Source organism: Bos grunniens, chromosome 28 (genome assembly GCF_055505025.1).
Source record: "Bos grunniens cultivar Pamir isolate PY7600 chromosome 28, Bosgru_T2T1.0, whole genome shotgun sequence".
NCBI lineage: Eukaryota > Metazoa > Chordata > Mammalia > Artiodactyla > Bovidae > Bos > Bos grunniens.
In genome coordinates this window covers 10,465,719-10,481,592 of record NC_141192.1, presented here as the reverse complement: position 1 = coordinate 10,481,592, position 15,874 = coordinate 10,465,719, and the positions used below count along the sequence as shown (strand labels likewise).

The window sequence follows — 15,874 nt, the reverse complement described above, 5'->3', positions numbered from 1 at the left end:
GGTTGTTCTCTTCTCATTGTGTCAGAAAAGGTATATTATAATTAAAACTAGAATTTTTTTTTTTAGAAGAAGCCTCTTCTTGGCATAAACATAGATCTGGAAAAATGTCTTATAAAAGCAAATTTCTCCCTAAAGTTCAAAGCTAGCCCTGAAACTTAAGAGGCCAAGAGTGCAGTCAGGGTCCACAGACCGCCCAGCACCCACTGAAGGAAGAGAGATCTTCCCTTCAACAGCAGCACATCATCCCTTTGCCCAAAGATTGTTCCAAAAGAAACAAAGCTTCCCTGTGCGGGGACTCGGCATCCCTCCCCACCCCAGCCGCATCAACAAGCATGGCTTAAGTGGAACTGCAAAGCATCATTTCCCAGCAAACTGGGGACGTCTTTGCAGTGCACTCCCAGGAGGACATCATCATATCTAAAGCATGTGGAATGTTCCTGAGCCCTACAGAGTGGCAGCCTCTTTCACTTCTCACAGACCAGTAACTTTCACCTCAGGCAATCTTGTTACACTCTTTTCAGCTGGTCTCCCACTTGCTCCTTTTGGTTGCTTTGGGAAAAGTTCTCTCCTGTTCTCTCAATGACGTCATACACGTAGCCAGTTACATTAAAAAAGCAATATTTTAAGGCCACACTTGAAACTCATTTATAAAGCTGTGGTTAGAAGGAGGAAAAGCAGAGTACAAGTTTGGAGGGAAAAAAATACAACCAGGGACCTCCTATTTTGAAACTTGAAACAAGAAGAAAAATGTATTGTTCTTAGCTTCGTTGAGTCTACAAATCTTGATCAATGTTTAATGCAACCTAGAAACAAAATGAAAAGTAAATATGCTTTAATACAATTATAAATTTTAATTAATTATTAATTATATGCTTTTGTATTAAAATTAATTGTAGCATATTATATTAAAATATGCTTTAATACAATTAGAAATTTTATTATTTTATTTTTACTTAAATTTTTTTTTTTTTACTTTACAATATTGTATTGGTTTTGCTGTACATCAACATGAATCCGCCACGGGTGTACACGTGTTCCCAATCCTGAACCCCCTCCCACCTCCCTCCCTGTACCATCCCTCTGAGTCGTCCAAGTGCACCAGCCCCAAGCATCCTGTATCCTGCATCAATTAGAAATTTTAATTAATACAATTAGAAATACAATTTTCCTTGGAAGAAAAGCTATGACCAACCTGCTGCTGCTGCTAAGTCACTTCAGTCGTGTCCGACTCTGTGCGACCTCATAGACGACAGCCCATCAGGCTCCCCCATCCCTGGGATTCTCCAGGCAAGAACACTGGAGTGGGTTGCCATTTCCTTCTCCAATGCATGAAAGTGAAAAGTCAAAGTGAAGTCGCTCAGTTGTGTCCGATTCTTAGCGACCCCATGGACTGCAGCCTACCAGGCTCCTCCGTCCATGGGAGTTTCCAGGCAAGAGTACTGGAATGGGGTACCATTGCCTTCTCCATGACCAACCTAGAGAACATATTAAAAAACAGAGACATTACTTTGCCAAAAAAGGTCCATCTAGTCAAAGCTATGGTTTTTCCAGTAGTCGTGTATGGATGTGAGAGTGGGACTATAAAGAAAGCTGAGTGCTGAAGAATTGATGCTTTTGAACTGTGGTGTTGGAGAAGACTCTTGAGAGTCCCTTGGACTGCAAGGAGATCCAACCAGTCAATCCTAAAGAAAATCAGTCCTGAATATTCATTGGAAGGATTGACGCTGAAACTGAAACTCCAATACTCTGGCCACCTGATGCGAAGAATTGACTCATTAGAAAAGACCCTGAAGCTGGGAAAGATTGAAAGCAGGAGGAGAAGGGGACGACAGAGGATGAGATGATTGGATGGCATCACTGACTCGATGGACATGAGTTTGAGCAAGCTCTGGGAGTTGGTGATGGACACAGAAGCCTGGTGTGCTGCTGTCCATGGGATCACAAAGAGTCAGACACAACTGAGTAAGTGAACTAACTAAATACAATTAGAACTGTGAAATGTACAAGCTACACAAAATTAGAGCTTAGGTAATGTCTATGTGACTATGTAAATGAAGTTTTTTGATAGTTTTGGATTATTTCACATAAAATCCAAATTCAACAGAATAATAATTTAATTGTATTCTCAATGTATTTATTAACCCATCCTTTCTTCTACTTCTCTTGCTATTCTCTCTTATTGTTGTCTGTGTCCTTCTTGCAGATCCTGTACCTATCCCTTAGATGTTGAAATTTCTCATGGTTTCACCCTGAAAGGGTTTCCCAGGTGGTTCAATGTAAAAAATCCAACTGCCAATGCAAGAGATACAGTTTTGATTCCTGGGTTGGGAAGACCCCCTGGAGAAGGAAATGGCAACCCACTCCAGTATTCTTGCCTGGGAAATCCCCTGGACAGAGGAACCTGGTGGGCTACGGTCCATGAAGTCAAAAAAGAATTGGACATGACTTAGCAACTAAATACACACACACACACACACACACACACACACATATACACACACACACACTTCACCCTGAGACCCCTCCTTCACATTCTGCATTCTCTCTTGAGCATCTGACTCACTCTCCTAGCTTCACTTAGTATATATGACTAAATTCCTTTCTCCTGCCTGGACTTCTCTCCTGTCCTCCAGACCCACCTGCATATCTCAGAGTGGCCTGGAACTCAACATGTCCACAATAGAAGCCATTGTTTTCACAAAACCTTTCTTTTCATATGTTCCTCAATTCAACCAATGGTAAAGTTCAAAAAATGGTGACGAGTCTAGTTGCCCAAGGCAGAAATCTGGGCTTCATCCCTGATTTCTTTCTCTCCCTTATCCTCCCAGCTAATAGCGAATCCACTCAGCTGTCCCCATCTGTGCTGTGTGCATCCTGGTCCTATTCACTTTGCACCTGAATGACTATGATAATTTCCTAAGTTGTCTGCTGTTCCCACTCCCACCCACTCAGATCTTCTCTCCACCTTCTAAAAACACATATCTAATCCTCACATATACCCTTTGGATGACTTCTACTGCACCTAAGCCCAAAATCCCTAACATGACACACAGAGCCCAGTATGATCTTGCCTGTACCCACCTCTCCAACCTTCAAATCACTTCCTTCTCCTAGTTCCATGCAACTCAAACCAAAATATTGGACTATTCCAGTTCCTTGAAAGCATTTTGCTCTATCTGCTAGACTTATCTCAGGCTAATTCTTTAAATGTCATTTCCTGCATAAGACTCTCCCAGGCTAGGTCAGGTGTCCCTGCTCTGTCCTCTCAGTGAACTTTCCCCACCAGTCCATGGATCCCAAAGGCCAGAAACCCAATCTGTTTTGCTCTCTGGTATTTTCTAGCTCCCTGCATAGTACTGAACCAGAGCAGCCATTTAATAAAAATGTAGCCACTGATTAGAACCAAATCCACTCAGCTCCACTTTCTGAACAGCTCTTAAAACACCATATATTATTTTTGGTCATCAGTGCTATCTCTCTGTAGATTACAACAGCCCCCTGGTGGGTCTTCTCAAATCTATCACTCCATTTTCTTCTACACGCTATAGCCAGATGGCCTTCCTAAGATGCAGCTCTGAGCATGTTGACCTCCACTGCCTTTAGGATAAAATATATATGTCTGAGCACAAATTCAGGTCCTTTAGTGGTCTGGCCCCTGATTTCTCCACTGTCCCAGCTCTGATCTCTCCCTGCCTCCCATTCCCTCTCTCTTCACCCTGAGTTGGGTCTTGATACTTTCTGTGCTCCCAGACTCCCACCCCACCACTGAGTGACAAGGCTGACTTTCTCCATGAAGCTTTCCCTGGTCCAGGGTCTTCAGCCAGGCAGCAGTTCTACTTTGTCAGTGCCCACTGATACAGGTGACTCAGTACAGCCTCTTTCAGGGCAGTCCTGGGTTACAGCTGCTGATGGCATCTGATATCAACAGCTCCTCCTCTCGCTCTCAAAGCATGCTGCTTTGGAGGACAAATTACCTGGCCACTCTAACACTGACAATTACTTGCTTGTCCAGTTGTTTGTTTCTTTCCTCGACAAGATCAGAATGACCTGTTTTGGCCATAAAAGCACTGGGCACGATACGTGTGCACAGGAAACACGGTATGATTATTAAAGAAGCCAAGGTACATAAATACTGTAAAAACACGCACTCTCATCAGGTTATCCACTTGGCTCCATGGTTTACTACGAGACCAAAATATCGGCCCCCAAATTTAAAGATTATGTATTTTACCACATGATTTTAAATATAGGTTTTGAAAAGATTTTGAAATTTTCAAAGCCTCACTTCCGAACAACCGTATCATCCTCTGCACAGGAGGGCACACTGCTCACTCCACATTAACACCCAGCTACCTCCCCATCGGCACCCACACTTCTGTGGGGAGCCAGACAAGTGCCTGCCCTCACTCTCGGGGCCAGCAGCACACTGCACAGAACACCAATTAGAAAAAAGTTGGCACCCAGAAAATGGATTTCTTTCTGTGAAGCAAAAGACCGATTTTGCCATCCAACCCTGGCCTGAGAGACACTGGGCTTTCCCAAGTGAAACAAGAAACTCTGCTTTTCACAAAACACTTTCCTAAGGATACTCACGTCAGAGAGCATTGGTTCGTCAAGTTCTTCCACTCTGCTCAAGTTTGGTGCCCCATATCGATCACTAATTTCAGCCAGTGTTTTGCCTGAGTCGGCTCCATCCTATAATCATATGATCATAAATGAATCATATAATTCATTTTCACTTTCAAATGATTTTGAGATTAATACATTAATTTGCTTTCAGTTCTACTAAGGCATTTCTGAATTATAACATCAAAATTCAACACTGTCAGTTAAGGGAATGAATCAATACCTGTTAATGACAAGAGAATTCTAAAAACAAATGCTAAAATGTGTTTTAAAAAAAATACATCAGAAAATTAAAACGTATCACTGCATGTAATCATATGGTCAATAATCTCATAATATTCTGGTTTCTAAAAATATAAAAACAAACTGAATATTCCAGTTTTACCCACTTTGAGATTTGGCTTTAAAGTACACCCTATTTGTGACTTATTACTAGATTATGTATTTGAACTATCAGTTTTGATAATCTCCATATTAAAACTTTAGCTATGGGGCTTCCCTGGTGGCTCAGTGTTAAAGAAGTTGCCTATCAATGCAAGAGACATGGGCTCGGGAGGATCCAACACGCTGCAGGAGCAGTTAAGCCTGTGTGCCACAACCATCGAGCCTGGGCTAGAGTCTGGGAGCTGCAGCTACTGAGCCCACGTGCCCTAGAGCTTGTGCTCCACAACAAGAGAAGCCCCCACAGTGAGAAGCCCGGGTACCTCAACTAGAGAATAGCACCCACTCACTGCACCTAGAGGAAAGCCTTGTGCAGCAAGAAGACCCAACACAGCCAAACACAGATACATAAAATTGTTTTTAAAACGTATCTACTAATGCATCAAAATTTAGGGTCACGCTCCAGGATACTTATTCGTATCCCGTAACAGAGTAACTTTTTGTTCTCACCTCTCCATGTAAAGTATCTTCCTTAGCCATATTTTCCATGCTCATTCTCAACTCCTATAATATATAAAAATGGAGAAAAATACTTTGAATATGCTTTTCATTTTGATTCCATGTTTAATTTTTAAGGCTTTTATTTTTACATTATGACCCATTTAACAGCAAAAATGCTGACCTTCTTAAAGGAGAAATTTGAATACAAAACTATAGATACAGTCTCATTTAATACTCTAATATACGTGACTACCATATTTTGTTTATAATTAAATAGAATGTTACCTGGTGGCTCAGATGGTAAAGCATTTGCCTACAGTGCAGGAGACCTGGATGCAATCCCTGGGTCAGGAAGATCCTCTGGAGAAGGAAATGGCAACCCACTCCAGTACTCTTGCCTGGAAAATCCCATGGACGGAGGAGCGTAGTAGGCTACAGTCCATGGGGTCGCAAAGAGTCGGACGTGACTGAGCGACTTCACTTCAAGGAGAAGGCAATGGCAACCCACTCCAGTACTCCTGTGTGGCAAATCTCATGGACAGAGGAGCCTGGTAGGCTGCAGTCCATGGGGTTGTGAAGAGTCAGACACAACTGAGTGACTTCACTTTCACTTTTCACTTTCATGCATTGGAGAAGGAAATGGCAACCCACTCCAGTGTTCTTGCCTGGAGAATCCCAGGGACAGAGGAGCCTGGTAGGAGGCCATCTATGGGGTCACACAGAGTTGGACACAACTGAAGTGACTTAGCAACAGCAGCAGCAGAATGTTTTAAAAAATGAAATAGGCTGAAACACTAACCCTGAAGCCAAATTACTAACAAAAGTGAAAAGTAACAAAATAAAAATTTTAATAAACGCTTAGAATAAGAGATTTTGAAAGAACTTTCAGTTAAATAGAATTTTATACATAGTAGAGAAGAAGCAAATATTCCTAAAGCAATTAGTCTGGCCCAAGGCACTACCTAATACATGTGACCTCGCCACAGCACCTGGGCAATGCCCTCTATAAAGCACTCTGAACACATAGGACACTGCTTTCTGAATGTGAAAACACAATCTTCTAATCAAACCAAACCTTGCTGTGGCCTCTATCTTTTCATTCTAAGGCAGCAAGCTAACTTAACTGCTCTTGAGCTGATTCACTTCAGCTGTCCAAAGGTGAGTCATCATCTCGTGACCATTTATATAATGGCCCTGATGATTAGGGACACGTGGTACATGAGAGTCCCTTGGACTGCAAGGAGATCCAACTAGTCAATCCTAAAGGAAATCAGGCCTGAATATTCATTGGAAGGACTGATGCTAAAGCTGAAACTCCAATATTCTGGCCACCTGATGCGAAGAACTGACTCACTGGAAAAGACCCTGATGCTGGGAAAGATTGAAGGCAGGAGGAGAAGAGGACGACAGAGGATCAGATGATTAGATGGCATCACCGACTTGATGGACATGAGTTTGAGCAAGCTCTGGTAGTTGGTGATGGACACGGAAGCCTGGCGTGCTGCAGTCCATGGGGTTGCAAAGAGTCGGACACGACTGAGCAACTGGACTGAACTAAATGGCACACATGGGCTTCCCAGGTGGCGCCAGTGGTAAAAAACCCAACCTGCCAATGCAGGAGACGTAAGAGACACATGTGATCCCTGGGTTGGGAAGATCGCCTGGAGGAAGGCATGGCGACCCACTTCAGTATTCTTGCTGGGATAATCCCATGGACAGAGGAGCCTCGTGGGCTACAGTCCATAGGGTTGCAAGGAGTCAGACACAACTGAAGCAACTTAGCACCATATGCTTTTCTCCAGATCACTCCCTTCTCCTGCACATATCTTTTCCCACAACTTCGTGGTTCTGATGGAAAAATCCATGTTCTCATAGGACTCTGTTCTTCAACCAAGGGATGGATACTTGACACAAATTCATCCAGTCAGAATCCTTCCCAAGATTCTTTTCTTAACTGAAACCTAAAAGAAAGGAATCCATTCCTTTCAGATGGTAGGAGCCACAGCATTATAAGACCCAGGAACCATTAAGGACCATGATGATCCCTACCCATGTGCAGCAAACCAGGCCACAGTGAGAGACAACAGCAGAGGTGTGAGCCCTGGCAGCACTGACTCTCTTGCTCCCAGAGGTCTGGAAGACCCAGCTCAACCAAAGCCCTTCACAGCTTAGCTGTAAAACACTTGCTTCAACCCAGGATCGTTCCAATAAATTTCCTTTTGCAAATGATAGTTTGAGTCATGTCTCTGAAGCCACAAGAAGGCCAGACAAAAACACTTGGATGAATCTGCCTCTGAGCAAGGCAGTATGTTGCAGGGAAGAAAGGGGTGATAAGCCAGTAGGAATATGGGTTATTAATGTTACTGCAGCTCTGGACACTCAGTCTGATAATGCCCAGAAAGTAAGTAACATGAACTGGAACCCTTTGGAGCCAATCCCTCTTATAAATCACAGACTTTCTATATCATTCAGCTATAACTATCAGGGCATCTCAATAAAACACACTTTCAATTATTTTATCATTTTGATCACTATCTTCTTGATGTATTCTGAGTTTTCTTCTTTTATTTGCGATCACTGAATCTTAACTGAAGTGGAAGGGTGTGCGTATTTATATGTGTGTGTGTATGCATGGATATCCATGTATCCTACCCTCATTTAGACAAAGATAACATCAGCATCTGTGTTTTTAAAACTCTGTATGGGTATTTGATTTTATCCTTATAAAATCTCATCTTTTTGACTCACAAAAGTAGTCTTCCAACACTTGGACTACAATAGGACTAAATGATTTCACTTTGTAAAGAACAATTCTTATTCATCTCTTTTAGAATGATAAGCATTGTACATTGATGGGAAAAAATAGTAAATTAATTAAATCTCATTTTTTTTTAATTTTAACTTACCCTTTAACTTACTTTTTAAAATTGCTTTAAACAATGATACTCTCATCTAAGCCATTAATAAATATATTCTACAAAACCTGCTTCTATTTTAAATTTTTTCAATTTTAATCATGGAATAAGTAGAGGAATAACATTTGAGTAACAACTGATAGTTGTAAGCATACAATATGAAATATCCAGTTAAAAACTGTAACTCAGTCATGCAAAAGTTTAGTCTATACAACATATACTTTTTGGATACAAGGAAACATTGACCAAGCAGGAGGCTTGACATAAAACAGACACAGTCAAGGGAGATGGACTTTTTTGGCTTAAGTTACTGAAAATTTTAAAGACATGAAAAATCCAAATAAGAACATATTTTAAAATGTAAGTTATTGTTGACAATACAGCCAGTGTGAAGAAAAGAGACACACTATTGTCTCAGAGATCAGAATACCCCCAATACTACAAAGAACTTTGCCTTCAGTATCAGCTACCATAATTAGGAGCCACTATCTCTTGACTAAAATGTTGACCATATCAATATTAGAGGACGCCACTGCTCACAAAGCAGTTGCACATACATAATCTTATTTGATCCTTACAACCGCCCAGTGAGATATTGCCAATAACATTATACTGTTATCCCTATTTTTCTAAAAGGTAAACTGAAGCTGAAAAGGGCTATAGCATTTGCTTAAGTCACACAAATAATATGCGGCAGGCCTGTAGACTGTGACTCCCCTGCCATAACAACCGCAAGTAACAGTCAGGATTCTAAGAGGTTTTCAATAAAATAAACATTTATAAAACTTTAATTTACCTTCTCAAATTGTTCTTGAGCTCTCTCCAGTTCTTCTATTCTCTGTCTCTCTTTTTCTTGCTCTTCCAACTCCAGCTGGAATTCCAGCTGTTGCTGAATATTAAGATATAAATAAGTCATATTAGAGTTTACCGCAAGGAATTCACTCGATTACTCTGAAGTATCCCAGGATAATTAAGGTTACACCCACCTAAATTTCAGAAACATAAGAGAATAAATGATCACAGGCTTCCAGTACTTTAGCTTTTACAAATATTTCCTGATGTACAAAATTTAAAAGGAAGCTTCCTTAATTGCTAATTTTAGAAAAGAAGTATTTGTACAAAATTAAATCATTTTCCCTATTCTTCTAGAAGCTACAAATGAGACTGCAGTGATTTTTCTCAGATAAAATTTCTTTAAGAACAGATAGATCTTCAGATAGCCAAAATCTGGTTGTAAAATAATAGAGAACATTTTAAGTATATCACCTGAACCCAGAGATAATCAACAACATATCTGGTCCCATCTCAACATATATCCTAGCTCCAGGAGAACAGAAGTCCACAGACTAAATTCCTCTGGCCAAACCTGACCCAACTCCTGTTTTTTTATAGTCCACAAGTGAAGAAAGTTTTTTATACATTTTTATGGTTGAATAATACCAAATGAATAATATTTTATCATATGAAAATTATATGAAGTCCAAATGTCAGTGTCTATAAATAAAACTTTCTTGACACAATGCCATGCTCACGCTCACTCACTCATTCACTATGACTGCTTCTGCCCCATGACAGCAGAGCCACGTATGTGCAACAGAGGCGGCAGGTGGTGCTCTCACTGCCTTGCACTGCTGCTCAGCACAGTACATACAAGCTCACTGATACATCAGAACTCACAGTGCTTGGACTGCCATAGTATCACCGGGCTATTTTTTTAACCAGTGCAATATCCATCAAGAAAAGAAGCAAATTTTGAATGCTGCTCTTTTAAGACAAAGAAAAATGTGGGTTATTTTACTATCAAATTATTCAACAGCAAAGGATGTTTCTCATTCAATGACACTGTACTAAAAGAATACACTAAATGTCAATATTATCAGAGTAAGCACTCATCACAATGGTCTCAACTCGCATGAACACAAAGGTTGGAAATATTAGATAATTTAAAACAAAATTATTTCACCAGAACAGAATTTCTTCACAAAAATTAAAACTGAAAAGGAGGCTGCAATGAAAGTGAGCTCCCAAGTGGCTCCTCTGTTAGCCAAGCAAAGAAACACATTCATCAATGGTGATTTAATCAAAACAAGTTTGATTTCAGGGTCTAAAAAAAAAAAAAATAAGGTTATTAGCCTTTTGGTGAGAACAGTTGCTCAGAGTGGATGACATGAGGAGCAACTTCAAAGGCCAATTAAAGACAAGGGAAATATTGATCTTCCTTGCCCTTGATGAGCAGACAAATGCTCTCAGCACTGCTTAGCTACTGTTTATCAAAGGAGTTGATGCTGAGTTTGCAGTGACTGAAAAATCAACCACCATGAGCAATCTTCCTGGGACAGTACTATAGGCAAGAACATCTTCAGACATTGAGGAACATTAATTCAGTACAACCAGATATGAAATCTGCTAAGATGCGTAACAACCTGCCAAAAAAAAGTGTGTGTGGAACAGAAAAAGGCCTAATTGGACAAATTTACAAAGTTTGTGAAACATAGTGTTTAAAGCCTATGAGTTTTCACTGTATGATTCAATAGCAGCTACTATTCAGGAAATATTTGACTCTATCATGTGTTAGAGTTCCAGATGAACTTCCAGATATTCAAGCTGGATTAAGAAAAGGCAGAAGAACCAAACTGCCAAATCCGTTGGATCATCGAAAAAGCAAGAGAGTTCCAGAAAAACATCTACTTCTGCTTTATTGATTATGCCAAAACCTTTGACTGTGTAGATCACAACAAACTATGGAAAATTCTTAAAGAGCACCAAAGAATTGATGCTTTTGAACTGTGGTGTTGGAGAAGACTCTTGAGAGTCTCTTGGATAGCAAGGAGATCAAACCAGTCAATCTTAAAGGAAATCAGTCCTGAATATTCATTGGAAGGACTGATGCTGAAGCTGAAGCTCCAATACTTTGGCCACCTGATGTGAAGAACTGACTCATTGGAAAAGACCCTGATGCTGGGAAAGATTGAAGGCGGGAGGAGAAGGGGATGACAGAGGATGAGATGGTTGGATGGCATCATCCAATTGGATGGATGGGAGTTTGAACAAGCTCTGGGAGTTGGTGGATGGACAGGGAAGCCTGGTGTTCTGCAGTCCATGGGGTCGCAAAGAGTCGGACACGGCTGAGCAACTGAACTGAACTGATCATGTGTTATTGAGCCAGCAGTGCTGAAACTGAGACCCCCTAAAGTTGAGTTCCTGTACTGAGTTTATGATTACTCTCCCTATCCAAAACTTTATTCCCTTTTTTGTCCTCTCTGACCTCAATTCTGTGCTAACACTATAATCAACCAGAGTCAGATGACTAAAATTGCTATTGTCAGTAACATCGTTAATGCTCTAAAATTGCTATTTTATCATTAATGTACAAATTCAGATCATTTCTCTAGGAGAAGATGAGCTAACTGACCCACTGAGCCATGGACCACCTGGGCAGAGAACTGTAAATGGGTGACACCCTGACTTCCAAAGGAGTCAATGCTGAGTTCAAAACGACTGAAAAATCAATCGCTGACTGAAAAAAACCAATGATGAAGAAATATCACAGAAGTACTGAAGCAACATGGATAGTCCTAGAGATTATCATACTAAGTATAAGTCAGAGGAAGACAAATATATCACACTTGTACATGGAAACTGAAAAATAGTACAAATGAACTTAACATAAAAAACAGAAACAAGCTCACAGAGATAGAAAGCAAACTTATGATTACCAAAGGTAGGGGGAATTGGAGTAGGGGTTAACAGATGCACACTGCCATATATAAAATAAACAAGGATACTGTATGCCACAGAGAACTATATTTAATATCTTGTAATAAACTATAATGAAACTACAATGAAATAGAAAAAGTATCTATCAATATATGTATAACCAAATCACTTTGGTATATACATGAAACTAACACAGTATTGTAAATCAACTATACTTCAATTTAAAAAATAGAAATGTCACCAGATTAATCCCAGCCTCTTTACTTTTCCCCTTTAAGAAAATCACTCACTCAAACACTAAGTGAGAGTGGATATGCAGTTTGTCTCCTACTCCCTTGCTTGTTACCCTGCAGTAAACTCTGTACCTGCCTTCAACACAAGCCAGTGTCAACAGATTCTGCTTTACTGTGCATTGGATGAACAGATTTGAGTTTGGTTCAGTAACAGTGTCAACAGTGACCTTCATTTACCCTTATGAATTTAACCATCATCTGTTCTATGAATTTTCGTAAGAAATAGAAGCTGGGGACTTCCCCGGTGGTTCAGTGGCTAAGACTCCATGCTCCCAATACAGGGCCTGGATTCGATTCCTGGTCAGGGAACTCCAGGTCACACGTCACCACTGACAGAACTCCCAAGCCTCAGCCAGAGGTCCTGCGCAGCACAATTAAGACCCAGCGCAGCCGAATAAATAAATTAAATGTTTACAAAGACCATATATTTTTTTTTAAAAAAAGAAATAGAAGTTGAACATATCCTTACATGCTCTACCACTCGATAGTTTCATGCCTAATAGCTTTGTTGTGAATTTTTGAGCTCAGGGACAAGACTGAGGTATGTCTGAATGAGAAGGCCATTTTCAACCACAATTATCAAACATTAAATAACTTTGGAAATTAGCTTCTGCTGTAGACTAAACACTTTTTAATCAATTCAGTCTAAAAGTATAAGGCAAAATAGCACTTATATGTAAAACTTAACACTTCAGTAAAATCATTTCAACAAAAGCTAATACCGTCTGAACCACGTCAAGCTGCTGTATACACTCCCAGTGCTGTCAGAAACGAGATTTCCATTCCCATACAAATTTGTGCCAGATACATTTTCCAAGTTCAAACTATAGTTTCCGAGTGTGTTTAGGCCTGATGTAAGTGCAAAAGAAATTCCCACATTTCAAAATCCATTTTCAGTGGATTTCAAACTGTAACTGAGAAGCTTTCACCAACCTTCAGCTGGAAGGGATTAATATACCAGGTAGAGACACGCTAAAAGACAAATATAAAGAGGAAAATTGAGCAGACTTCTACAAGTGCCTTCCAAGAGATCGATACACTGAATATTATAGGCACAGGGACTAATTATCAATAGTTGGTAGGACCTATGAGTGAAAAGATATTTTCATAGATGAAATACATAAAATCTCATTACAGATCAGCATTAACAGAAACATTTCCATCCATTTTGATGAGAGGGAACATTATCTTTGAAGTCCAACTAGGTGAACTCTTATCTTTAAAGGGGGAGTGTAATTCTTCTCAATAGTAAGCCCACGTTACAGAAAAAAATTGTATTTTTTAAATTTTTTTATTTCATTGATAAAACATTTGTAGACATTTCTCTCTTGCTATGGCTACATAACATACCATAATCCCCACACAATATCCTCAGTTTTGCCTCTTAGCCTGAAAATATCCACCTTTACAGGAAGAGTTTGTTAACCTCATTAGAAAATAATTTCTTACCATCATTCCAGTGCCACCCCATAAACAGGATAATAGAAGCTCATTCCATTAAGAGAATTTTAAAACTATATTAAGGATTTTTAAAAATACATTTTTTACAAACAAAGAGATAATAAACAGTGATTAATAGTTATTCACAAAGGGCTGTTAATCAATTTCTTCGTATTCTTATGTCATCCCCACTAAAATAAAAGTGATGGGCTAGCTAGCTGAAATGCAGGAATGTTATCATTCAATCATTTCAGACATCAGTACAGAAAGTGAAATAACTCTAATCCGTCAATAATAATGCAAAATGCAGTTGTTAAATACCAACCACACTGATCAACATAACCAGTTTCTTAACATTTTCAGGAAATGTTTGAAACTCAACTGCTTTCTTCACGTGTGACCAAAAACCATTAGCAAAACATTCAAACAAATATAAAAGCTATCACTTCTCAAATGAACTCTTAAGTAAAAAACACCAATAAAAATGTTTCCCTGTTCACAAGGACCTCAGCTTGCTGAAGAGTGTCTAAAATTTCAAAGAATTTCAAGTCAGCTATACTATGAGGACACTTGCTTTTGCAACTAAAAGGCAGGTGACCAGAGTCCTGACCTCCAGTTTATTTGACTCAAAGGGCACAGAGAGCCTCTCTGATTTTTCTTCACCTTAGCCTCACTCTGTTTTAAGTGCTTCTCTGCTGGTCCATCTCTCCACACATCCCTTCTCCTCTTCTCATCTCTCTGCCCATCAATCCACTTCTTTAACCAGCCCCTGTGCCTTCTGCAGGATATCACCGTATCTTCCACCCAATACAATGCTTAGGGTTCGATGCACAGTGGGTGGCTTCATACTGATACAGCCAGAGCAAAGTTTCTAGTATTGTCAAACTTTATTGAAGTAATGTAAAGAAAATAAGTCTTTATCTTCTTGTGGGGTATCTTCTTGTGGGGTATCTCCACAGCTGTGATCTAATTGTCTTGGGGAAGGAGAACTGCTAAGAAGTTCCCTTTATTCAGATAGACAGGGGACAGATGCAGCTCCAGGAGCTGGAAGATGCAGGGCAGATCCCCACTCAAAGTTGGGGAGACTGCAGGAGACACTTGCCCATTTGGATGCGCATTTGACATCCAACACTTTGCAACCTCCCCACAAAAATAAGCCAATGACTGAAAAATGAAGACTCAGAAGCATTAAAGGCCTCTACAGCCATATCCATCTAAGGTGCTTAGAATGTTTTACCCAATATTGAGGATGGGAGACAAGATAGAGAAGCTATTTTCCATGTCTACATTTTCCTTTTTATCCACACACCCAAATAATCCCTTCTTAAAATAGGTAAACTGGAGTGAGTCTCTAGAGTTAGGTACTATATGGTAGAAGTATAAGGGTGACTCAAATTTGGTTTAGAAGTGCTCCATAAATTAAATTAGTCCAGAAGTCACTCTAGGACTTTCCCCTATCTGGTTTATAGTCCATAACCCACCTCTTCAACCATTCTCATACCAGCATCCTTAGCTCCCCAATCCTACTAACCCAAACTCACTTCAGTCTGTCTGTCTCCTCCACATCTTTACCAGTATACCTAGGTCTAAGTGGAGAAAATCACATAATAACAAAATCAAACCAAAAGGCCCCATTATGACTGGTTGGACTCAGGGAATTCAGTGCAACCAAGGAACACTAAGTTTCCTTGGTCAACTCTAGTTCTCCAAAGTCACCATTTCAAACCTTCACCACTCTCCTGTCACCTCCTACCTTACCACCTCATTCTGGGTAGATGATCATGCTGCTGCTGCTGCTGCAAAGTTGCTTCAGTCGTGTCCGACTCTGTGCAACCCCATAGATGGCAGCCCACCAGGCTCCCCCGTCCCTGGGATTCTCCAGGCAAGAACACTGGAGTGGCTTGCCATTTCCTTCTCCAACGCATGAAAGTGAAAAGTGAAAGTGAAGTCACTCAGTCATGTTTGACTCTTAGCAACCCCATGGACTGCAGCCTACCAGGC

General features: G+C 40.2%; 1 protein-coding gene across 18 annotated transcripts in view; it reads right to left on the bottom strand.

Annotated features, from left to right (window-relative positions):
- Window positions 1-620: 620 nt before the first annotated feature.
- DYDC1 (DPY30 domain containing 1) overlaps window positions 621-15,874 on the bottom strand; it is a 23,986-nt gene continuing 8,732 nt past the window's right edge. For 7 of the 18 annotated variants that reach the window (XM_086381745.1, XM_086381741.1, XM_086381743.1 and 4 more), the window contains 4 exons: window positions 9,220-9,312; window positions 5,518-5,571; window positions 4,594-4,695; window positions 621-803 (listed from right to left, as the gene is read on the bottom strand). In XM_086381745.1, the coding sequence (XP_086237871.1) occupies window positions 774-803; window positions 4,594-4,695; window positions 5,518-5,571; window positions 9,220-9,312 (279 nt within the window). In that variant the 3' untranslated portion in view covers window positions 621-773. Of the gene's footprint in view, window positions 804-1,192; window positions 1,476-4,323; window positions 4,696-5,517; window positions 5,572-9,219; window positions 9,313-15,874 lie in introns of those variants that run through there. The other 11 variants (XM_086381738.1, XM_086381733.1, XM_086381735.1 and 8 more) reach the window with 2 other exon arrangements.